This window comes from Anomaloglossus baeobatrachus, chromosome 9 (assembly GCF_048569485.1).
Source record: "Anomaloglossus baeobatrachus isolate aAnoBae1 chromosome 9, aAnoBae1.hap1, whole genome shotgun sequence".
Taxonomy (NCBI): Eukaryota; Metazoa; Chordata; class Amphibia; order Anura; family Aromobatidae; genus Anomaloglossus; species Anomaloglossus baeobatrachus.
Window position 1 is genome coordinate 40,812,329 of NC_134361.1, and position 25,434 is coordinate 40,837,762.

At 48.0% G+C, this 25,434-nt stretch overlaps 1 protein-coding gene across 3 annotated transcripts in view; it reads right to left on the reverse strand.

The window, feature by feature from the left end:
• Positions 1 to 9,658: 9,658 nt before the first annotated feature.
• LOC142251114 (cytochrome P450 2F2-like) overlaps positions 9,659 to 25,434 on the reverse strand; it is a 53,179-nt gene continuing 37,403 nt past the window's right edge. For 2 of the 3 annotated variants that reach the window (XM_075323632.1, XM_075323630.1), the window contains exons 7-10: positions 16,648 to 16,789; positions 16,387 to 16,571; positions 16,152 to 16,293; positions 9,659 to 13,489 (exon numbers count right to left, since the gene is read on the reverse strand). In XM_075323632.1, coding sequence (XP_075179747.1) covers positions 13,293 to 13,489; positions 16,152 to 16,293; positions 16,387 to 16,571; positions 16,648 to 16,789 — 666 coding nt within the window. In that variant the 3' untranslated portion in view covers positions 9,659 to 13,292. The remainder of the gene's footprint in view (positions 13,490 to 16,151; positions 16,294 to 16,386; positions 16,572 to 16,647; positions 16,790 to 25,434) is intronic. The other variant, XM_075323631.1, reaches the window with a different exon arrangement.

Consider the following 25,434-nt stretch of genomic DNA (forward strand, 5'->3'; position numbering starts at 1 on the left):
TCTCTGATGGCCTTGGAATGCTCCTTTGTCTTTCCCATGTTGACCAAGTATGAGTGCTGTTCACAAGTTTGAGGAGGGTCTTAATTAGTCAGAAAAGGCTGGAAAAAGAGATAATTAATCCAAACATGTGAAGCTCATTGTTCTTTGTGCCTGAAATACTTCTTAATACTTTAGGGGAACCAAACAGAATTCTGGTGGTTTGAGGGGTTGAATAATAAATGACCCTCTGAATAAACTTTTCACAATTTACAAAAAAAAAAAAAAAAAAAAAAGAAATAACATTCTTTTTTGCTGCATTTCACACTTCCAGGCTGATCTACAGTCCAAATGTCACAATGCCAAGTTAATTCCGAATGTGTAAACCTGCTAAATCTCCAGGGGGTTGAATACTACTTGTAGGCACTGTGTATACATACATATATATATATATATATATATACATAAATTTATATATATATATATATACATATATATACATACATTTTATATATATATATATGTATATACATATATATATATACATATACATATATATACATACTTATATATATATATATATATATATATGGTGCGGAGGTCACATGATCAATCAGTGTTCATACTTACAAATCATTAATGTTACAAATTGGTACAACTAGTTAAAATACACACCTCAATGGTGTTAGTGGCTTAAAATATATAATAGGAACATACTGTATATCAAATACATCAGAAGGGGGGAGCCAGCACTGCTTGAAAAATGGCGCGAGAAAAATAAAAAGTGTGAATTCGCAAATAATTCCAACTGTACTACAATGCAAAAATTAGATTTTTAGCAAAAAATTGATCAACCTTTTGAGCCACCCCTGCCACATCACAGCAAATCTAGCCTGTGGAGAAGGGGGAGGTGGCGAAGTGTGAACAGCCTCCAATATATAATTTTGGTAGAAACAAAAGGAATCTGCCAACCAGACCATACATATCTCAAATACAGTGGAACCTTGGTTTAAGAGTAACTTGGTTTGAGAGCGTTTTGCAAGACAAGCAAAGCTTTTTACAAATGTCTAACTTGGTTTAAGAGCAATGATTTGCAAGAAGAGCAAATCCTCACCGTGCACACTCGCGGTTCTGTCCTTTCACCGCGTTCTGACTCGCTCTGGAGGTAACTTTCTGTACATATGTACTGTTTACTGTATACAGTATACCACGGTACATTGCTTACTGTACCTCTCGCACACCAACAATTTTAGCATAATATAAAGTACAGTTTAATTTGGTTTGTGTTTTCTACTGTACAGTATTTTGTATTGGTGTACATCAGTAATTTTATATGAATACAGTACATTATATTACTGTAATAAATTTGTATAAATACAGTAAATATTTTTGGGTTGTGGAACGAATTGTCTGTGTTTCAATTATTTCCTATGGAAAAATTCACTTTGATATGAGTCACTTGGTTTAAGAGCTCACTCCCGGAACCAATTGTGCTCGTAATCCAAGGTTCCATTGTACTAATATTCATAAATCAACAGTAATAGATAAAAAATAATATATTGGGGTGTTGATAATATTAATAATTAGATTAATAATAATAATATTTTTAAAATCCATAATCTGCATATCTAGTCCCTTATGGGTGTGTTGGCAGCTGAGGCAGTAACCACCATGATTCTATGCATGGTGCTATAGGCTGTATGCCTCTGGACTAAATACCACTGACCCACGTGGCGGAGAACGACTGGTGAGACGCGGAGAACGACTGGTGAGACACGGAACTCCTCCACTGCCGGCAGCTGACATCAGAGTGTAAAGGGTGCTTTACACGTTGCGACATCGCTAGCGATTTCTAGCGATGTCGCGAGTGATAGCCCCCACCCCCGTCGTTGGTGTGATATGTGTTGATTGCTGCCGTAGCGAACATTATCGCTACGGCAGCGTCACATGCACATACCTATTCTGCGACGTCGCTGTTAATGCCGAACAATCCTTCCTTCAAGGGGGCAGTTCATTCGGCGTCACAGCGACGTCACAAAACTGCCGTCCAATAGAAGAGGAGAGGCGGAGATGAGCGGCCGGAACATGCCGCCCACCTCCTTCCTTCCGCATTGCCGGTGGACGCAGGTAAGGAGATTTTTGTCACACGTAGAGATGTGTGCTGCCACAGGAACGACGAACAACATCGTACTTGCAGCAGCAACAATATTTGGAAAAGGAGCAACGTGTCAACGGTCAACAATTTTTGACGTTTTTGCGATCGTTGATTGTCGCTTCTTGGTGTCACACGCTGCGATGTCGCTAACGGCGCTGGATGTGCGTCACTAAGGACGTGACCCCGACGATATATCGTTAGCGATGTCGCAGCGTGTAAGGCACCCTTAACTGGGCACACGTGGCACTGACATCATGCGCTGAGCCGCTTACACCCTAAAGTAAGTTGCCAGTGTGACGCCCCTGGACTATCAGGTCGTCACACAGGGTATTACACAATCTGCCCTCCCGTGCAGTATCCACCTCCTTCTTGGTTATGGGTCCCCAACTACATGGTGTTGCCTACATCAGCTAACCAAATTCTAGGTACACTCTGCACCACACCCACCAAACACACCAGTGGACGGCCTGAGTTGAATAGAGTCGCCCACTTGGGGGGTTGGATAGGGGAGGTCAGGAGTGTCAGTAGTAGAGAGAGTTGTGTGTTGGAAGTGAAGGAGAGAGGAGGTCAGGAGCAGGGCTCCTAGGAAGCTATCTAGGTGTCAGACGGTGGTCTGGGCCTAGAGAAGCTAGACCCCCGGTCACAGGGGATCGTGGCAAGGAGCACGGATCTGTCGAGGAGGACAGCAAGCGGCCTTGCACCATCACCGGGCTGGAACCAAGGCACGATGGGGTATGTGGACCCTAGGTCAAGGAGTAGCTTCAGGCAACCTGACAATTTACCCAACGAGAACGGAGCCTTCAAGATCCGTTCCCAACTACTCCAAAATTGGGGTACTAGCGCAACGAGGGGGATAGGACTTTCCACTCAAATGGTCCAGAAAATCCCAAGCGTGAAACCTGAGAGCAAGCTCCCACACTTAACCATAGTGCGGAGCGGGACCCGAATAGTTCCATACTACCGGGACCAACAGAGAAGTAAACAGAGGCAGGTCACGGATCACCAGGCAGCACCATTGGGGATGGGACCCAAACTAAGCTCCCCTCAGCGGCAGCGGTATACAGAACTTTGGTTTATCCAATTGTCAGTGTCAGCTTAATGGATTGAGTGAGTACGCGAGTGACCCCCTTTGCATCCAACAGCACTCCCCTCTCCCCATCACCGAGTCCTGGGGTATTCCCCTTACCCGAGGAGGGTCACAACACCTGGCTGCCCCATTCCATCATCCCCGGGTACTCCCAACTGCAGCGGTGGTACTCCAAATTACCACATACCATGGGTGGCGTCACGAACAGTAATACAATCCTCTGTAAATACCCCCCCTTCATTTCAGTGGCCGCACAACCCCTGGGTCCGGAGACCCTCGAGCCACCACGGATCCGGATCCGAGCAGCTCGGCTGCTGGCACAGGGGCGGCACACCAGCATCAGAACAGGACACCACACACTGGAGAAGCAGATGAAAAGTGAGTAAATTGTTTCTTTTTTAACATGTTAGAATGCTGTATATAAGAGCCCACTGGTGGTGGCCACAGCTTATAGGCCAAAAAAGTGGTGACAGGTTCCCTTTAAGGACTCTCTTGTTTTTGTTTTTAATATGTAAGGTCTGAAATGCGTCAAGTTTCATGTCCATCTTGGTATGTTATGGAATCTCATCCCCCCCCTTTTTAAAACTATGTTGAATTAAAGATTTTTTCATTTTTTTATTTGGATATTGGTGCAGGGCCCATTTTTTTCCTTCCTGCTATCTCTACATTGGACTGGCCTGTCTGAAGGACCGCATGCACCCACAAGTCCTGGAATACACTGATCAGGTGAGCTGAAAACCTCATTTTTTCTATTCAATATTGATCCAGCCAAAGGAAGCAGTGTTAGGGGCACTTTGCACGTTGCGACATCGCTACTGCGATATAGTCAGGGTCAAATTGAAAGTGCCGCACATCCGTCGCCGGTAACGACGTCGCAACGTGTAAAGCCTAGATGCGCTGATAAACGATCGCAAAAGCATCGAAAGTCGGTGATCTGTGTAGCGTCGGTCATTTTCATAATGTCGCACCAATAGGAGATACGATGTTGTTCATCGTTCCTGCGGCAGCACACATCGCTGTGTATGAAGCCGTAGGAGCGAGGAACATCTCCTTACCTGCCTCCACCGGCTATGCGGAAGGAAGGAGGTGGGCGCGATGTTTATGTCCCGCTCATCTCCGCCCCTCTGCTTCTATTGGCCGCCTGCCGTGTGACGTCATTGTGACGCCGCACGACCCGCCCCCTTAGGAACGAGGCGGGTCGCTGGCCAGAGCGACGTCGCAGGGCAGGTAAGTGCGTGTGAAGCTGCCGTAGCAATAATGTTCGCTACGGCAGCTATCACAAGATATCGCATGTGTGACGGGGGCGGGGACTATCGCGCTCGGCATCGCTAGCATCGGCTAGCGATGTCACAGCATGCAAAGTACACCTTAGAGTTCAGGGAAAGAGTTGTTCCTGTTTTAGATGTAGTTGACTAGTGGAAGGAAAAGAGAAAAGACATATAGAGAAGGTGTGTGAGTAGACCGGGCTCAGGATGCAGAGTTATCTCTCCAGAGACAAAGATTTTTGGCGACAGTGGGGACTACTACGAGGCACGCTTGTGAAAAGTGCAGAGACAGTGTTGGCCAGTGGAAAGGAGACCTTAGTGAAGAAGGGATGCCCGGCTGAAGGACATTGGCATGAGGGTAGCAGCTCTAAGAGCGGCCACTGATAAAGTAGCATAGCAGTGCTGGAGGTATAGTAGCCACAGTGATACACCTGTTCCCATGTGGCTTTATATATAAATATATCCCTATAGTCTCTATCCCTTTATATATCCCTATAGCCTCTGTTGAAGAGAATAAGATTCCATCTGTACCTCTCCCTAAAGAGCCGGCTAAGAGGAAAATGGAGGAGAATGCATAACTTATTTCTCCCTGTATTCATATTTATCCGAATATAAAAATAGAGGTTGATTTTAAGCCATGGATGGATTTCTTTAATGCGAATACAAGGAGAAGTGGTACCGAACAATGTGCAACTACGGAGATAATTGATCCCGGACTCAGAGGTGCGAATGAAAAAGCCACCCACACAATACAATTGTCTATTGCGTGCCCTGGCGAGGAAAATGAGGCCACAACTACCACCTCAGGCACGTTTACACCTCCTTTAGTACTTTTTCTGGTCACAGCTATGCTCTATAATTATGTTGGCTAATATATATGCACAAACTTTCACTTCTTAAAGAGCCAGTGGCACTTAATAGTGCTGCCATCAGCAAAGGTTCAAGGAACCTGGATGTATTAGGGGTTCCCCTTATCACTCTTGGCCCATTTGATTCTGGCACTTTGCTGTGTCTTGTATTTGATCCTCTGGTTACTGACCCATCTTATGTATTTGACTACAGATATGTCATTCTGTGACTTGTTTCTAAAACTAGACAAAAAGACTGACGGCACTCACCAAACTGAGGTGTGAACAGGTGCATAACTGAACAGAACATAAAATACAAAAAAAGACAGTTTGCACTCTGATAATGCTAAAGTATGGAAACCATGAATGTGTGAACATGGACCTGCATTACTGCTAAGGAAAGTCTAAGAAAAATAAGATATTTAGAATACCGTATATTTCGGACCATAAGACGCACTTTTTTTCCCCCAAATGTTGGGGGAAAGTGGGGGGTGCGTCTAATGGTCTGAATGTAGGGCATGGCTGCGGGCAATGAGGGTGCTGTGGTGGAGCGGGTCATCGGGGGCACGAGCAGGCAGCAGCAGCGCCTGCCGTGACCACGTGGGCCCGCTCATTACATATGCACGCCCATCATCCCGCCAATATCTCAGCACTGAAGCCGGGGTAGATAGGTGGGTGGAAGGTTGATGGGCGGGGACGCGCACATAATTAATAGCCGGTCATAATCACCCCTTGCAACTACAGCCTGGAGGGATCATGTGCGGCTGTATTCACTGCCCCCCGCGCATCATCATCAGCGCGGGGTGCAGTGAATCAATGTACTCACCGTTCCCCTGCAGCATCGCGATGTCCTCCAGTCTGCCTGTGTGGACTGGAGACTAGCGGTGCTAACAGTGATGATGTCATCGCTAAGCGCACATGTCTTCACAGCCGCTCCGGCAGACTGGAGGACAATACATCGCAGTGCTGCAGGGGACGTGGCTGGCTCAACACAGCACTGCCGGCACAGACAGGAGGAGGAGCGACGCTGCGTGGAACGAGGAAAAGTGAGTGTAAACGTTTATTTATTTTTTTGTGTGTGCCGCAGGATGGGGGTATATGAGCAGGATGATGGGAGTATATGAGCAGGATGATGGGGGCATATGAACAGGATGATGGGGGTATATGAACAGGATGATGGCATATAGCAGGATGATGGGGGTATATGAGCAGGATGGGGCCATATACCAGGATGATGGGAGTATATGAACAGGATGATGGCATATAGTAGGATGATGGGGGTATATGAGCAGGATGATGGGGCCATATACCAGGATGATGGGAGTATATGAACAGGATGATGGCATATAGCAGGATGATGGGGGTATATGAGCAGGATGATGGGAGTATATGAACAGGATGATGGCATATAGCAGGATGATGGGGGTATATGAGCAGGATGATGGGGTATATGAGCAGGATGATGGGGGCATATGAGCAGGATGATGGGAGTATATGAACAGGATGATGGGAGTATATGAACAGGATGATGGCATATAGCAGGATGATGGGGGTATATGAACAGGATGATGGGGGTATATGAGCAGGATGATGGGGGTATATGAGCAGGATGATGGGGGTATATGAGCAGGATGATGGGGGCATATGAACAGGATGATGGGAGTATATGAACAGGATGATGGCATATAGCAGGATGATGGGGGTATATGAGCAGGATGATGGGGGTATATGAGCAGGATGATGGCGTATATGAGCAGGATGATGGCATATATAGCAGGATGGGAGCACATACCAGGATGCAGTATATAGCAAGATGGGGCTATACAAGGATGAGGGACATAAATATATACACAAGGCAGGATGATCATTACCAGGATGGGGTACCTTAGTAGAGAATTTGGGGACATTACCCCCATAATAGTGTCAGCAGCAGATCCTCGCCCCATAACAGTGTGTCATGATCAAATTTTTTGCTTAAAATTTTATTTTCCTATTTTCCTTCTCTAAAACCAGGGTGCGTCTTATGGTCCGGTGCGTCTTATAGTCCGAAAAATACGGTATATAAATGGCCATTTGTATATCTGCCCAGTTGCCCCTTCACGGTATATCTCGTAACTTGGTACCTACACTATGCTGCAGCCTCTCTCTGGGTTGTTTCTAAAACTAACATATAAATCTTTCTGGCCTTCATAAACTCACCGAATAGTATTTATCTAATTATATGTTTACAGTGGCAACTTTTGCAATTTAAGTTTCTGGCATATTGTGTGGAAACCGAATCATACAGTATAGAAGTTTATTCCTTCTCCATGGTGCTGAATCTCACATTAAGCATATACTGTATATTGATTGTAAATGATTTATTTATTATGGAAGGAACAGCAAGAATAAGACACAAACAACAGTGAGCAAGCAGCTCTCCACTCAGCATTCAGCTACAACTTGGGTAGCAATCCCCTTGAAAAAGCCAGAAAGGCGAAACCTCAACCTCAGCTGAATACTGAGTGTGCAGTTGCAAAATGTTTCATTGATGTCACTGCTGACTGACTGCTTGTTAGCGTTCTTACCATTCTTTTCATATTAATTGTGTTTTTGATGTCTTACACCATGTGTAGCTATTTAACATTGCCGCGGACAGGACCGGCTGAATCGGGAAAAGAGCTATAAGTTTGACTTCTATCACAGCTTCAATCCTGAATACTAACCGTTCAATTTTTCTCTATATTTGGAACTCTGAACTTTATTTTTAGCTTGAGCGTTTTACTCTAGTCAGACTGAGTCTCAATAAGATGTGGAGCAGTCATATTTATTTTTAGATTTTTAAAGGGAAGGTATCATCAAAAAAAAAATCAATGACTGAAAAAAATGTAAAGTGTTAATGTTTCCATGCTTTTAAATATTATTTGTTTTTAATTGAGCAAAATATAAAAAAGTATTTTAAAAGTTTGATATTTTCCACTCTTAAACACTAGGGGGAGCAGCTGCTGAAATCCTACTGTAGAACTAGCTCACATTACAGCTGCAGTAAAAGTGGGTGGAATCTGCTCTGCTGTGTGTGATGTCAGACCCCCCTCCCAATCTGGGTGTTTCCAAAAGGATAAGGGAAGATGAAATTTAGGATCACAGTGCGGAGCCATTTTGTTGGTGACCACAAAGTGATCCTAATGTCTAAAGTGTCACCAAGGACCGCTAGCATAGTGCTCCCCTGTATACTATGCACCCATATACTCTGCCACCATATTCCTGTACCTCACTGTATACTATGCCCCATATACTCTGCCCTTATATTCCTGTGCCTCACTGTATACTATGTCCCATATACTCTGCCCTCATATTCCTGTGCCTCAATGTATACTATGCCCCATATACTCTGCCCTCATATTCTTGTGTCTCACTGTATACTATGCCCTATGTACTCTTCCCCCATATTCCTGTGCCTGCATATACTGTGCTCTGAGCGCTGAGAGGAGTAACTGCCAAGACACCAGTCTGACAAGAGTAGCTGCCGGCTGGGATCGGAGGTCCGAGGTGACATGAGTGATCTACAGCCTGAGCCCGGCACTGCACTACAAATGTTACGCCATGATCACTGCTCCCAGTCACATGCACTCATCTCAGACCTCCGTCCCAGCAGCCTCCCCTGTCAGCCTGGTGCCTTGGCTGTTCCTGCTGCTAGTAGTCAGAGCACAGAGCAGTGAGAAGGAGCTTTTGGGAGCAGATCCGTAAGGCAAGCAAATGAGGGAGGGGGGGTTGTGGTGGCGGGGTGGGGGCAGCACACCAGGATCAGTTAGGGTGTGATCACCATTGCCTGGCACTGGTACTCACCCCATCCTAAGCGGATGACAGCGGGAAAGTTCAGCACACAGCATACGCTGAGGGCTCCACAAAGATGGCGCTGATCTGCTCCATCTGCTGTGATCTGGACAACCCAGGAGGCATGTCCAGCTCACAGCAGCGTTTTCTCAGTGTTAAGTATATGATCGGAGTTCATCTATCAGACCCAATGCACAGAGCTGCCATATTGGAGGTGAGTAACTGTCCTTACCCCAAACAGTTTGATCCTGGCTTTGTCTAACAAAACATTTCGATCCTGGCTTTGGCACACCAAACAGTTCGATCCCGGCTTTGGCCAACCAAACAGTTCGATCCCGGCTTTGGCCAACCAAACAGTTCGATCCCAGCTTTGGCCAGCCAAACAGTTCAATCCCGGCTTCGGACAGAAGGATGTGTTCAGCATTATATAGTGAATGGCCTTGATATTAAACACCACAAACAGCCCTCGTAAAAATGACGCAATACATTTTCAGTAAAGTATTTTATTATGACAGCAAAAATATAAAAATATAAAAAGAAGACACAAGAGACGCATAAAAAGGCCAGTATATGGTCTATAAAAGTGCAAATATTTTAATATGCCTTTATATAACTTTTATGATAACAAATAATGAAAAAAAAACTCATGTGATCGTCTCGGAAATAGTTCAGCACAGCCAACTGCCATATATCTATTCACCATAAAGACAAATATTTCATTCAGAGACCCAGTAATTAAGAATTTAAAGAGTAAAGGCTACTTTACACACTGCGATATCGGTCCCGATATCGCTAGTGTGGGTAGCCGCCCCCATCTGTTGCGCGACATGGGCAAATCGCTGCCCGTGTCGCACAACAGCCGTCACACATACATACCTGTCCGGCGACGTCGCTTTGACGGGCGAACCGCCTCCTTTCTAAGGGGGTGGTCCGTGCGGCGTCACAGCGACGTCACTAAACCGCCGCCCAATAGCAGCGGAGGGGCGGAGCTGAGCGGGACGTAACATCCCGCCCACCTCCTTCCTTCCTCATAGCGGCCGGGAGGCAGGTAAGGGGAGCTTCCTCGTTCCTGCGGCGTCACACGCAGCGATGTGTGCTACCGCAGGAACGAGGAACAACCTCGTTACTGCTGCAGTAACGAGATTTGAGAATGGACCCCCGTGTCGCCGATTAGCGATTTTGCACGTTTTTGCAACGATGCAAAATCGCTTATCGGTGTCACACACAACGGCATCGCTAATGCGGCCAGATGTGCGTCACGAATTCCGTGACCCCAACGACTCCGCATTAGCGATGTCGCAGCGTGTAAAGCCCGCTTAACTTCTGTTTTAATTTTTATATCAGAAATCAACAGTATTCAGGAAAAGAAGTGACTTTGTAATATATTTTATCAGAAAAATCTGCTTCTTTCTCCTCCAGGACTGATCCTTCATTCTCAATTCCCAAAAATCTGTTTTCAGTGAAGACAGATTTCCCAATCACTAAGATAGGAGATGCCAGTTGGTGCTTTTCAATATCTATAGATGGGCTAGGGAAAGGGGGAAGGAGATAGAGGCAGACACAGAAGTTCTGGGGATCCACAGTTACTATTGTGTGGGAACGTCTGTGTTCATTGATAATAGATTTTACTTGTGAATTTAGAATTTTGAAAATGAAGGATCAGTCCAGAAGAATTAAGCAGATTTCTCAAAGAAAAGTTTAAAACAATGATTACTCTATAAAAGACAGAAGAGACAAAAACAATCTCCTAAACGCAGCAGGAAAAGACCTCAGATCCTTTGTTTGGCCATTTTCACACTGATTTTTGCTGGATCAGAATGGTCCAGAAGTTGACCAGAAGTATGGCCAAGTGTTTGAGTGAATGAGCTTGTGGCCTCCATTATCCCAATAAGACCTGCTGTATGAAGAGATTAAATTCCAGAAGCAAGGAGAAGCCTTTATGAAAATGTCAAGCTTATTTTATGTACAATAAGATTTCAGAGCTCATATTGCCGATGCGTTTTAGACAGATAGGTCTTAAGTCATGAGTAAAAATAATAAAGTTCATCGGCACTGCTACATAGTTTACACATAATGTATGCTAGGCAAAGAAAGCTCATAAATAGAACACAAGGAACCTGATATTTTCAGGTATTGACCAGTATATGTAGTGCGCAGCCAAAAAAAATGTATTAAATTTTATGCATGCAGGGCAGAAAAATATGTGGCACTCACCGCTGGTTCTGTTTAAAAATAGCTCTTGTGAATATCATCAGAGATGGAGAGATGGTGCTGTTCCCGGGAGTGTTTTTGGACTCCCTGGTGGCTAGTGCTGGTAGGGAGTCTGATTCTGCATCTGTCGCTTAGACAGGTGTTGGAGATGATTGCTGTTTCAGGAAGCCTATGGAGTCCAGCCTGGGGGATATAGGAAGGCAGTCTCTGTCTAACCTTTGCTGGTGATAATTGTTTCTGATAATTGTTTCTGCTTCATGTGAAGATGTCCTGAATTTTGTCCTCCAGCCTTTAGGCTTTTGCCTTTCTTTTTAGGTTTTTGTTTTGCCTTTTTGTGTCTTTTTGGATTCTCCAGGAATGATTTCTACAGTGGATTATCGTTGCTTTGCATTGGTTTTATTCTCATGTCATCCTGAGTCTGCAGCTATGCCTAATAAGTATTTTGTTCGATTAGTTTGGGCTTGGTTAAAGGTTGAATTTGCACTGAAGGGCATTTCTGTTAATCTATGTCTTTTTCTAAATCTGGGTTTGAGAATATTTCCTTTCGTTTCTTGTAAGTGAATAAGTGCTCTTCCTGCACTATTTTTGGAGGGCAATTTATTCCCAGCAAGAAAGGGAGTTTTTTTCTCCCTGTTTGATCAGCAGTTTTGTATTTTTGTATCTCATGTGTTTTTGTAGTTATGATCTTTTCTATTATATTTGCATTTTCTATTTAAATGTATTTGCACAAGAGTTCCTGATATAGTGGAGGAAAGATTGTGTGATCTTTAACACTAGAACTACTGGACTCGTGACACCTATATAGAAATACATGGTGTCAAAATGACTACCTCAGTAGTTCTAGTGTTAAGGGAATTTTTGATTATCAGGTGTTGGTATTATTCAGGGTTTTAACTGGCTGCAACCAGTAATCTATCGTATATTTTTGTATCTAGCTAGCAGGGCCTCACTTTGCTTATTCTGTATCTACCCTCTGTGTGTTGTTTTTTCTGACATCACCATCCTTATATGTTGGGGGATTTGACTTTCCTTTGGGGCTGCTCTGAGCAATCAGGATTCCTCATTGTATCTTTGAGGTTAGTTCTCCAGCAGTGACGAGGTGTCTAGGTTTGTTAGGAACGCTCCACCGCTACTTCTACTTGTGTTTGTGTAGTCAGTGGATTGCAGCCAGCTAAGTTTTAACTACTCTTGTGTATTATCATCAACCTTTTAATTGGATTTTTGCAAGATCTTTTGTGGTCTCCTGACCATAACAAATAGCACTTTATTGGGACATCATGTGCAGAATGTGTAATAAAAAGAGCGACAGCTGTTTCACATGTCACCATGCTTCTTCCGGCTTCTGGTGACCTAGCAGAAGGATGGTGACAGGTGAAACAGCGGTCACTCCTTTTATTCCCCATCCTGCACATAATGTCCAAATAAAGTGCTAATTTTAAGCAAAACCAGTGGTGAGTGCCACAGAGACGTGATGTGATTTCGCTTTGCTGTTGGAATTTAGTTTGTCATATGTAAATTTTTCCATCTAAATTTGATGTACGTGCACAGGAGTTCCTGGTCCATGAAGCCTTTGTGCTGTGTTTTTTTTTTTAATACGGCATGGTGGACACTCAAACACGACACCACTGCCCTCCATAGAGAACCACCTCACTGGCAGGAAGCAGCCGATGAACCTTATTAATTTTTTACTCTTCTCTGTTAGAATGAAAGCTGAGCTATGATTCATTGCGAAGGGTAATAAGGAAAGCTTTACTGTAAGAACAGTCTGATGGATACGTCCCAATAAACTTCATTCCGCATAAAACAAGGGGCAGGTATTGTTGCCTGCCCACTGAGTAATGCATGGAATAATGTCTCTTTCCTTGTTATAAGTTTCTTCCCGCACTCACAAACCTTTCCCCACAATCTCTCAGATTGACATACGTTATTATAATATGTTATTTTTCAGAACGTGCTCGGGGTATAAGACATATCTCAAAGTTGGGAGGAACATTTACAAACGCAACTCCCACCGGAGTGACAGAGATCTTTTCGGGGGGCACTGGAGACTTGAACGTGAAGTTCTGCAGAAGTGTAGTGATAAAAATGAAAAGTTCCATAACCGCCAAGTTCTTCCCCGGGCAAATTCTTTTACCTGGAAAGACAGATCGGTGAATAGAGAAACAACTCCAATAGTTGATATATCCTGGTTTAGATACTACTCGCACTCATTTTAATAGAGGACATGTAGAACAGTAAATTCAATTCCATGACACTCCCACCATCATGCCTGACTGTAGGCAGGACATACTACTTGTCTTTGTCCTCCTCACCCGGTTGCTGCCACACATGCTTGACACCATCTGAGCAAAATAAGTTTATCTTGGGGTGGTATCTGTACCTGCTCTTACATAGGTTGAAAAAAAGACCTAGTTCCATCTAGTTCAACCTTCCTCCACCAATTATACATTTTGTCACTAAGGGGTACTTTACACGCTGCGACAGCGCTAGCGATTGCTAGCGATGTCGAGCGCGATAGCACCCGCCCCCGTCGCACATGCGATATGCGGTGATAGCTGCCGTAGCGAACATTATCGCTACGTCAGCTTCACACGCACATACCTGGTCAGCGACGTCGCAGTGACTGTCGAACAATCCCTCCCTCAAGAGGGAGGTGCGTTCGGCATCACCGCGATGTCACCGCAACGTCACTAAGCGGCCGGCCAATAGAAGCGGGGGGACGGAGATGAGCGGGACGTAACATCCCGCCCACCTCCTTCCTTCCACATTGCCGGCGGGACGCAGGTAGGAGATGTTTGTCGTTCCTGCGGCTTCACACACAGCGATGTGTGCTGTTGCAGGAATGACAAACAACATCGTACTGGCAGCAGCAACGACATTATGGAATGTAGCGACGTGTCACCGATCTACGATTTTTCACGTTTTTGCGATCGGTGATCGTCGCTCCTAGGGTTTACATGCTGCGATGTCGGTAACGGCGCCGGATGTGCGTCAATAACGACGTGACCCCGATGATATATCGTTACCGATGTCGCAACGTGTAAAGCCCGCCTAAATCTTGTTTTGTGTACTGAGGAAATCATCCAGCCCTTCATTAAAAGCTGTTATAGTATCTGCCATTACCACCTCTTGTGGTCGGCATTCCACAATCTGACTGCTCGAACGGTAAATAACAATTACATTACATGGTATAGCACAGCTAATGAGGATTGACTATCAAAGCCTGTATAAAAGCAGAGGCGGGGAATACAGCAGCCATTTATCGTTTCATAGTGTTTAAGGTTGAAGGTAGACTTAAGTCCATCGAGTTCAACCCATGACCTAACCTAGTATGTTGATGGTGAGAACATGTCAAAGCTTCCAGCTCAGTACTTTCAATTAGTGGCAAATCGATTAATTGCAAATCAAATTTCCTGAGAAAATTCTAGAAAGCTGATAATTTCAAAAGTATTAGCATATCTCTATGGCTACATAACACCAAACTTTTGGTATTGCACTTTGGGACTTATCTCCAAGATCCAAAGCCATTGGGTAATCACCATCAGGTCCTCATTTAGAGAAGGGGGTAGTGTTGATGAATCAAACTCTTAAGGCTACACGAAACTTTGGCTGTGACAGCCTTTGCATGACCAAACTTTACTCGGTGGCGCTGGTCATTGTAGAAAATGAGACTCAGTTGGATACTCTATGGTTTGCTTGTCACAGTCTTGGTAGTGTAGGTGTCACTTTTCCAATGAATTCACACTGTAGCAGCGGCATTGAGCGAAATTCAGTCACGAGTCGACTGTTGCAGCCAAAGACGCAGTTATAGCCCTAAAGAAGCATTCTCTTTGAAAATGATTACAAATTGCTAGGATATACTATTGTGGCGCCCCTGCGGCTCCAGTCGCCACAGAGTATTGCACCTCAGTTAAGGTTTGGTATTCGCCTCGGGTAAGGAATCACAATCACCGGTGTTCCACATTCACACTTTACATACAGCTTAGGAGCCTTCTCACTGGGGAGCTGGACTAGGGTAGGCAGGGAGTTGGCCATCACGAAGCATGGAAATTTCCCGGTCACTAGCACAACCACATGGGGGGCGGGTTCCACTTGGGGTAGAAGTAGGAGCAACTCACAATCTTCAGTCAGTCTACCCAGGACATCAGTTCTGGTGACACGACAGCCCCATCCTCTCTTCATCTGTTTCTTTCACAGGGTCTAGGCTTGGAGTGGAACGCTCAGTCCGGGTTCCTCACTGCTGAAGGGGCAACTCTTACAAAGAACCTTTTCCAAACACCGGTGGCTTCTTCCAACTTATCCGAGGTCGTCAGGGCCCATTACAGTGACCTTCCTTCCTCTCTACTGCGGCAGCAACTGGGTTACTTAAAGAACTGTGAGTAAAGACACCTGGAACCGCAGCGGTCGACTCGGATTCTTATTATCGGCGCCCCGCGCCTCGGTGCCAACAGCCACCGCTACTACTACTACTCCCCGCATCATCCTCCCCGGGGCCCGCTCCACCTGTGGGTGGCGACACCATCTCAGCTGCTATAACCATCTTCCCTGAAGGACAGCGACAGCAGCGGAGGCTAATTCCTGGTCGCGTACCACAGGTGGCGTCATGACAAACATCCACTTCTTAATCCCCTTTTATTGTGGACACTTCGGGGCACGAAGCTGGGCAGGGCCACCCGTGACATCGCTGGAACCGACACCACGGGCCGGCGACAAGTAATGTTAACCCCCTGCCCCCTGGTGCCACACTATCACTTTATGATACATGCAAGTCAGAACCTAATTCAGTTCAACCTCACCTACAGAAAACGGCATGAAGTACTCTTTCTTTCGAAGTTTCTCATTTTCATCCAAAAAGTTGTTTGGTTCAAACTTTTCAGGGTCATTGAACTGTGTCTTGTCCTTGTGCACATGTGTAAGAACTGGGCTGACAGCTGTCCCCTGTGTTTTGGAGAATATTAGGAAAAAATAATAAACTTTTCTATATAATCGTTTTTTATTATTACTTTTCTCATAGCCCAAGTTGATTTTTACCTTTTTTATTATATAATTGCGAACTTGAGTATCCATTGTCAATTCCCGTTGAGGAACCAATGGTGCCACATTAGAAAATCTCTGCACCTCATATATAAACGCTTCTGTGTATGGCATATTGTATCTGTCCTCAAAACTTGGTGGACGTTGGCCAATGACGTCTTCTATCTCTTTGTAGACTTTCTCTAAGGGTAAAGAAAACTTTGTTAGTTCTTATAATATTAAGATCTTTCACAGTTCTGTCCAAAATGAGTGACATACCGGCTACATTAGGGTGTTTCATGAGGAGCAGGAATGTAAATCGTAGAGTGGTGCTCGATACTCCTGTTCCAGCAAAGAACAAAATTAAAGAGTTCATCACCAAAGTGTTGGTATTGTAGAAGGTTGCTTTATTCTTCCCCTCCTACGTTTGAAGAAAAGATACAGACACGTTAATCAAGGAATTATCAAGAGAAGACTTCTTTAAAGATGTTTTCCACTACTAGGACAACCCCTTCTGATTCCATGTTTCCCACAGGTAAAATAATAAAAAGCCTATACTCACCTCCCGTACCGACTACCTACCAGCGATGTCCGGTTCTTTCAGGATTAGGTACATTGGAAGAGGAACATGTAAATGTCCCAAGAATCTTATAATCCTCCTATGTGTTGGGATCTGTATCCGGTCTTTGGTTTTTACATGAGTGCAGGTTTAGCAGCTCTAGTCTTCACATTGCAAGGATAAGTTTCTCTTGGTGTATTTGAGGGCATTGAACTTCAGATCATGATGTTCCTTAAATTAGGAGGTTGCCTGTAGCATAACAATGTAGGTTCTTTAAATGTTGTTTTTAACCGATCATCTTTGTGTAGAAAATGGGGAAGTTTCTTAAGGCCGCTTTACACGCAACGACATTGCTAACGAGATGTCGTTGGGGTCACGGAATTCGTGACACACATCCGGCCTCGTTAGCGACGTCTATGCATGTGAAACGCAGGAACGACCGTTAACAATCAAAATTACTTACCTAATTGTGATCGTTGACGCGTCCTTCTAATCCCAATTATCGTTGCTGTTGCACGACGCAGGTTATTCGTCATGACCACTGAGGAAGGATTCTCCGGTCGTGATGGTTAGTATACCCACTTAACCTAATAAATAACACACCGACTGCATGTGACTTGGTTAAACAAATTGGCCACAGCAGCCTTTATTACCTATTATTAACATACTAACACAAGGGGGCGCCGTCCAACGGGCGACCCCAAACAAATAATAGGTAACACATAAATAATAACTGTACATGTAACCCCATGTAGGCCCGGTCCAGAAACCACTTCCTCCACCAATATCCCTGGCCGCAACACTCCGACCCAGAGATGAGGTATTAATCACCCCGTGGATTAATACCCCCCAAACCTTGCAGAACCCCGTGCCTGCAATTTACCGGAACCCGGAGACACCATACCAAGACAGTGCCTCTCAGTCCAGCCACCAATCCCTTACAACCGCCTCTGGACCAGACCTACCCCCGCCACAGGACAGGCCACGTGACACCTTACGTGGCCTGGACCCGCCACACACCCAAGGCTTGCTCCACCATCACGCAAACCCAAGGCCCATAGATCAGAACCAATCTCAGTAAGGTGAACCCCATCACCCCTTCGAAACTGCCACTTTGGCGACTCCAGATCCGCACGTCACACTACACTACCGCCGTTTCTCCGCACGAAACGCGCAACCACCCTGTTCACATGAGCCCGGGCGAGATTCAGCTTCTCAACTGACCGTGCCCCCCTCCACACCAATGTGGCCACAATCCGACCATACCACTATCAAACCCGGATACCTGGTCCATAAACGCAATAGATCCATCTTGATGTCCCAGATCAAATCACGTGATGCCCGCGCTCCCAAGTCATTTCCCCCCCCCCACGTGCAAAACCAACACGTTCGGAGGTCTATCCACCCTGCAATAGTATTCAAACTCCGTCACGACCCTGCTCCATTCCATGCCCCGCACACCGAACCACTTGACCAACGCAAGCGATCTGTCCACCCAACTGCCGACCATTCAGGCGAGCATCGGCCCGACGGGCCCCCCAGAACACGAAGGAGAGCCCCAGAATCCATATCAGGCAGATTCCTACAACCACAGAAACTTTACCAAACAAACCCCACCAACACCAATTTGTTAGCAAGGAACCACGACAAAGCCACAACCAACTACTCCATAAAGCCCTCCCTGGGACAACAACTGTGGGCGCACATAACCCCGAAAAACGATAAGACTCCCACCAACCGATTCGTCTCACCATGTCATCACCCAGGCCACAACGCGAAGCCTCCGCAGCCGCCCCGATCCTGAAGGAATGAGGCCCGTAATCTCCCGAGCATTCCCCCGCACAGCGCAAACAACTCCTCAGTACGGCCACAAACTGGTAACGAGACAAACCAAGAACCATCCACGTGCCATAACAGCAGGCCCGGAGGACCGCCCCCAAACCGCAAAACTTCCTCACCAACTGCACCTGGGCACAACGCATCCATCACAACCAACCTCGACCCATCAGGTCTGTTTTTTGGACCGCCTAAGCTGACACTCTTCTCTCCGTCCCACCAATGCCACAACCTCGGACATCAGACCACCCCCCTGAACCTGGAAGGGCTCACCAACGCCCCAAAAAGGCTAACACAAAAGCCGTTTCAAAAGCCCCCTCTCATAAACTGAGACACAAATTTCCCGCAAACCGTCCACCAATCGCCGTAACAAAACCAAAGAAATGGGCCGCCTAGTGTCCCGCTCCTTCGCCCCTTTTTCGAAAACCCTTCAAGGCCTGCCGCACGCAAAATTCCGCGGCACGCCCCACTCACCCCTGACCTTCAACCAAAAAGGCCACAGCCGCCACCCTAAGTATCATTGCTGATGCTGACTTCCCAGCCCTGAAATCCTCGCTCACTAGTGCCAGTAGCGCCAACAAGTAATTTGCTCGCCCGTCACCAAACATAACTCCCAGCATCTCCTGCCACTCACCGAATTCCTAATGAAACCCGCAATCAATGCCTCACCAGGCTCCACAAGTCCTCTGGACACACTGCTCCGATCTCGTCTGCCCCCCGGCATGAACTCCCACAACCTGTGGACTGAAAATGAGATAAAGCGTCCGCCACCCCGTTATCAACCCCCACCACGTGTTTCGCAACCACATGAACGTTCCACAGTAAACACTTGAGCACCAAATGCCGCAGATAAGCCACTACCGGTCCGGACTCTGCTGACAAGCTGTTTATCGCATGCACCACCGCCTGATTATCGCAGTGATCGCACACTTTACATCCCGAAAATTGCGACCCCCCACAATTCCACAGTCACCACGATCGGAAATAACCACAGCAAGGCCAGATTCCTTACCAGACCAACCTGCCGCCATTCCTCAGGCCACCTCCCAACGTACCAATGTCCCTGAAAAAAGGGATGACGAAACCTGCCGACCCGGCCGCGTCCCTGTACAGTTCTAGCACACCATTGGGCACCACCTTCTTCAACCACAAGGCTCGGCCGTTAAAACATTGCAAGAAAAACATCCCAAACCAGAAAATCCTCCTTGATCTCCCGCGTGACCCGCACAAAATGCGCCGGGGACCGTACGCCTACCATATCTGCCGCCAAAATCTTGGCGAACACCCGCCCCAGTGGCATAATCCTGCACGCAAAGTTCAACTTCCCGAGCAAAGACTGCACCACCTTCAGCCGCCCTTTCCGTGCTGCTAGCATTGCTGCTACCACTCACCACAAGGCCACCATCTTCCCCTCCGGCAGCCTGCATTCCATAGCCAAAGAGTCAATCTCAATCCCCAAAAAAAAAAAAAAAAACGCATAACCGTCGCCGGCCCCTCCGATTTCTCCTGTGCTAAAGGGATCCCAAAGCTATCCGCCACTCTCTGTAAGGCGAACAACGAGCCAGCGCAAACCATGGATCCCGCCGGACCGACACCAAGAAAATCATCTAGATAGTGGATAATGGAGGACAAACCAGACACGTCCCGCACCACCCACTCAGCAAAAGGAACTAAACGCCTCAAAATACAAACCAGAAATTGAAACAGCCCCTAGGCAAACAATGATCAACATAAACTCATCACCCCACCAGCAACCCAGAAGATGCTGGCTCTCCGGATGCACCGGCAGCAAACGAAACGCCGATTCTACATCCACCTTTGCCATCAATGCACCGCATCCCGCCGCCCGCACCAAGTCCAGCGCTTTGTCAAATGAGACGTAGTACACTGCCGACAATTCTAGCGCGATGCCATCATTCACTGACGACCCCCCCGGAAATGAAAGATGATGGATGAGCCGAAATTTATCCGGCTCCTTCTTTGGCACCACCCCCAAACGGGACACCACCAGATTACTGCACGGCGGGCTCTCAAATGGACCCCCCCATCCTGCCCAACTCAACCTCTGTCCCCAACTTCCCACCCACAACCATAGGGTGGTCCCTCGCCGACCGTAAAGTACGACAAACCGGAGGCCATGCCTCAACCGCCGACGGAATCTGAAAACCGTATAAAAAAACCAAACCGCAAAATTGACGCCGCTGCCCCGCCCGGATACCTATTTAAAGGATGGCGCCATCGCCCCTATTTTCACTGGCGTCCTCCCTTTTACCAAAACCCGTCCCCCCTCAGCCGGAGCACTCATGCTCGAACCTGCATGCTGCCCCAAATTTGCACCGGCCGTCGTCAACTTGCCAGCACAATCCCTTTTTCTGGGTACCCGAGGGCCTGGCTCCCGTTCCCCCCGGCGCCGCCATGAAAAGGGGGGGGGGGGGGTTGGCTCGGGGCCGCCATTAAACGCATCCATAAGGAAATGTCCTCACGGTCCCACCGCATGCCGGGCCGCAACGCCTTCCGCCGCCTAAACTGCTCATCATACCGCAGCCATGGCAAGCCCCTGTCCGTGCGATACGCCTCCCCCATTGCATCCCGATAATCAAACAGAGCCGAGCAGTGCTCCGGCTCCTTTTCCCCTATGACACTTGCCAAATTGCGAACGCCTGCAGCCAATTGGAAAAAAGGGGGCGAGGAATGAGCATATAACGGCGTTTTTCTTCCTCTTCCCCTTCCTTCTTGGAGTCGTTCGGCTTCACCTTGTCCAGATTAAAATTTTTTTTTTTTTTTTTTTTTACAGGGGTAGCAGGGAAAATATCTTCACATACTCCCCCTTCCCAATCTTGGCCCTCACCTCCCTCTTGAGGTGAGCCCCTAACGGTCCCTCAAAGCACACGTAAACTTAGCCCTATCCGCCAAACGCACCACCTCATCCCCATTTTCCTTTTCTACCGCTGTTTAACCCGCGGGCTCCACTACTCCACCAACCGCACCCGTCCCTACCGGCGCCGCCTCGCTGCTGACCGACGCTGCGCCATCTACCGTCGACCCGTCCAGGCCGCTGCTGCCGCCGGCGCGCGCGTTAAACCCTGCAACAAGCCCAGCAACTGACTAAGCAATGCTGACCCCCCTTGGCGCTGCCGTGCCCGCAGCCACCTCCCCAAAACTAGCACCCCGCGCCGCAAGCAATGCCGAATCCACGGCTAGCTCACCCGACCGTGGCGCAGAAATGGAAATTGGAACCACGACGTCCTCCGCCATCTGCTCGTCAGATTCGTCCCCCCGACCTGAGGGCTCCCTCTTCTTCCTCGCTGTAGTCGTCCTCCACCATTCCAGCTCCAGGGGACGCAGCCGATGCATCCCCTCCACCACGGCCGCCCTCCTGGGCCGCCGCATGGGCACTGGCGGTGGGCATCCGTCTCTTCCTGTGCGGCGACAGCCCGCGAGACCGTCCTGTCCCCCGGGCCGCCGCTGACCGAATTCTCTTCCTGGAGGAGCCTCTCCCTGAGCTCAGGGGGCTCCCCACCGTCGCCTCCAGCCCTCCAGGGGCCCCAACCGTGGCATCCCGCTGGGTCCTCCCCGGGAGGGGGAGACCGCTGCTGCCGGGCGCAGTACTGCTGACCTGAGGGACCTGGCGGGAACCGCAGGGCTCCTGCCGTCCCCCCTGCTCCCCGCAGCCTCACGGGTATCCGGGTGCCGCCTGCACACACCGGTCCCCCCGCTGGCTGCCTGCGCCCAGCCCCCCCCGCCACCCACGGGGGGTACTGCCGGCCTCATTCAAACTGCAGGGCCCGCTCCCAGATGGAAGCTGCCACAGGGCCGCGTCACACCGCCGGGTGCCCGTCACCAGGAGCAGGCCCCCAGGCTGGGCGCGCCCCCGCTCAAGCCTCCGATCTCCGCTGGGCACGCCCCCCGGTCCCGGGCTGCCGCTGGCCTGGTAAATTGAGCCCGAGGCCTGGGACCGGAAGTAGGCCCCAGGCCGGGCCCGCCTCCGTCCAGGCCGCCGCTGGCCTCAGATCGTCGCCGGGCTCGCTCCCGGCCGGGAGACGCCGCTGGGCTCCTCACTACAGCCCGAGGCCCGGCATCCGAAGAAGGCCCCGGGCCGGCCACGCCCCCTTTGCGGCCGCCGCGGCCTCGCCGGAGATTCCTCCCTGCGGCCGGGGCAGACGCTGGAAGCAGCCGCTGCCCGCCCCGCCGCGGAGGGTCCCGAGGGGGGCTCTCACTGGGCCTCCTTGCCCCCCCTGCGCCCGAGGAATACCTGATGGGAGGGAGGCGGGCCTGGAACGCCGCCCGCGGCCGAGGGGGGGACAAGGGGCAGGTGCCGACGGGGAAACCCAGGCAGCCCTGAAGTGGGACTGCACTGCCTGGGCCCCGTGCACCGCCATCGCTGATCGGATCAGTCCGTCCAGTGCCTGGAGGTCCGCCATGCCGGTGGTCAGGTCGGAATCCTTTAATGTCCGGAGTCACAAGGAAGGTAAGACCCCTCCCCTATAGTTTATATACTAGCCCCCTCCCCACCCTACAGTGACCCTATTCCACCAATCCCCTATAAGGGCCCATAATGCCATTTAATTCACTTTATTAACCCCTCACTCCCTCCCTTCCCTCTGGTCATGTCGCCCCTCCCCCCTATGGGGTCCATGGCTTTCTTTCCTGCAGCAGCACACATCGCTATGTGTGACACCGCAGGAACGTGGAACATCACCTTACCTGCGGCCGCCCGCAATGAGGGAGGAAGGAGGTGGGCGGGATGTTCGGCCCGCTCATCTCCGCCCCTCCGCTTCTATTGGGCGGCCGCTTAGTGATGTTGCTGTGATGCTGAACGAACCGCCCCCTTAGAAAGGAGGTGGTTCGCCAGCCACATCGACGTCGCTAGGCAGGTAAGTATGTGTGACAGGTGTAAGCGATATTGTGCGCCACGCGCAGCGATTTGCCCGTGACACACAAACGACGGGGGAGGGTATGCTCGCTAGCGATATCGATATCGATAGGGTAAAGTGCCCTTTAGTTGTTTTTCTCAGTACCTCAAGCTGTGGGTTGTAGGTCACCATCAGAAGTACACAATTTTTGTCCTCTTTTTCTTTGATTTGAAGCGGTTGACTTCTAGGAATCCTTGTGGCTTTAATGATCTCATCATCAATGGAGGTGGGATGATAGCCTTGGTTTAAAAATGTTTTTTTAATAATGGTTAAAGATGACCAGCCACCAGGATTTTCTATATAAACTAAAGCCAGTGCTATACTAGCTCGATCATGCTGATTCTATTCACACCTTTAGTTGTGAGATCGGATGTATACTTTCTGAAATACATGCAAGTAAAGTTTCTGAAATTCACTGTTATTTGATTGATAGTAGCTACAGAATATCTAAGAGGTTAGTCAGATTTTGCTAGTTATTCCCACCCACATCTGCTTCCTGTCCTTCCTCCCCCTGTCTCTGTTATCACAAGAAGAGGAAGGACAGGGGGAGGAAGAACAGGCAGCATACAGGTCGGTAATAACTAACAAAACCCGACCCATTGTAGCTGCTATCAATCCAATAACAGTGCATTTCACAAACTTTACTTGCCTGTATTTCAGAAAGTATACATCCGATATGACAACTAAAGGTATGTATAGAATCAGCATGATAGCTCCAGTATAGCACTGGCTTTAGTTTATATAGGAAAATCCTGGTGGTTGCTCCTCTTTAAATGTTCTTATTATACCTTGCCTCTAGTATGTGTATATATTGTATGTGCACTTGTTCAGATACTTTGTTATACCATGCCTGATGAAGAGACCTGAGGAGTCTCGAAAGCTTGCTTTGTAACATCACTTATTTTATTTTTGTTAATTATTAAAAGGTATCTTTCTCTCACTCAGAGCAATCATTTGGCTTAGATAATCACATTCACTTTCTCACCCACTTTTCTGAAAGTTGCAACTGCTGTATAAAACAAAAACAATGTTCAACAAATTGGCAACTTTTTGATGCCAGAATACTGGAGAAAAAAGCTTGGATAAATTCCCCATCAATGATAATAATATTTATTCACTTATAGTCTAAGGGAAAAACTTGTAACGCCTGCCTGGATCAACAGACTCAGGTGGGATGTAATGGACAGACTAGAGGGAAGCCACTCACCAAGCAGGACCCCAAAACCCTGAAACCCTTTAACCCCTATACAGGGATTTGGAATTACACAGGGCACTGGAGATCACTACCTGTGGAAGGCTGCAGTCCGATGAGAGTAGTCGTCAGGCAGGGTCAAACCAGGAATAGCAGAACAGGGACAGAATCGGCAGGCAAGGACATTAATCAGAAAACGTAGCAGAGGTCAAATCCGGATTGGGCAGCGAGGTACAAAAACAGCAGGCAGAAGGGTAGTCAGAACACACGCAGAAGTCAGCACACAGGAATCACAAAACAGAATAGGACGGATCAGGAGCCAGGAAATCAGAACTCTCTCTGGCAGAGGTCAGCAGACAGGAGGGGAACTAAGAAGGGTGTGGTGTCTTCACATTGGCTGTAGCTGAACGCTGGCCACTTCAGTTGGAAGACACACACCACCCAAAGTCAGCCAGTGGTACTGCAGATCACAAGATAACCCAGCCCAGTGGATGATCGGAGCCTGCGCCCACCAGTGCCGCTGGCATCAACTCCTCTCCCATCACCAGCACCATCCACGGCAGGAA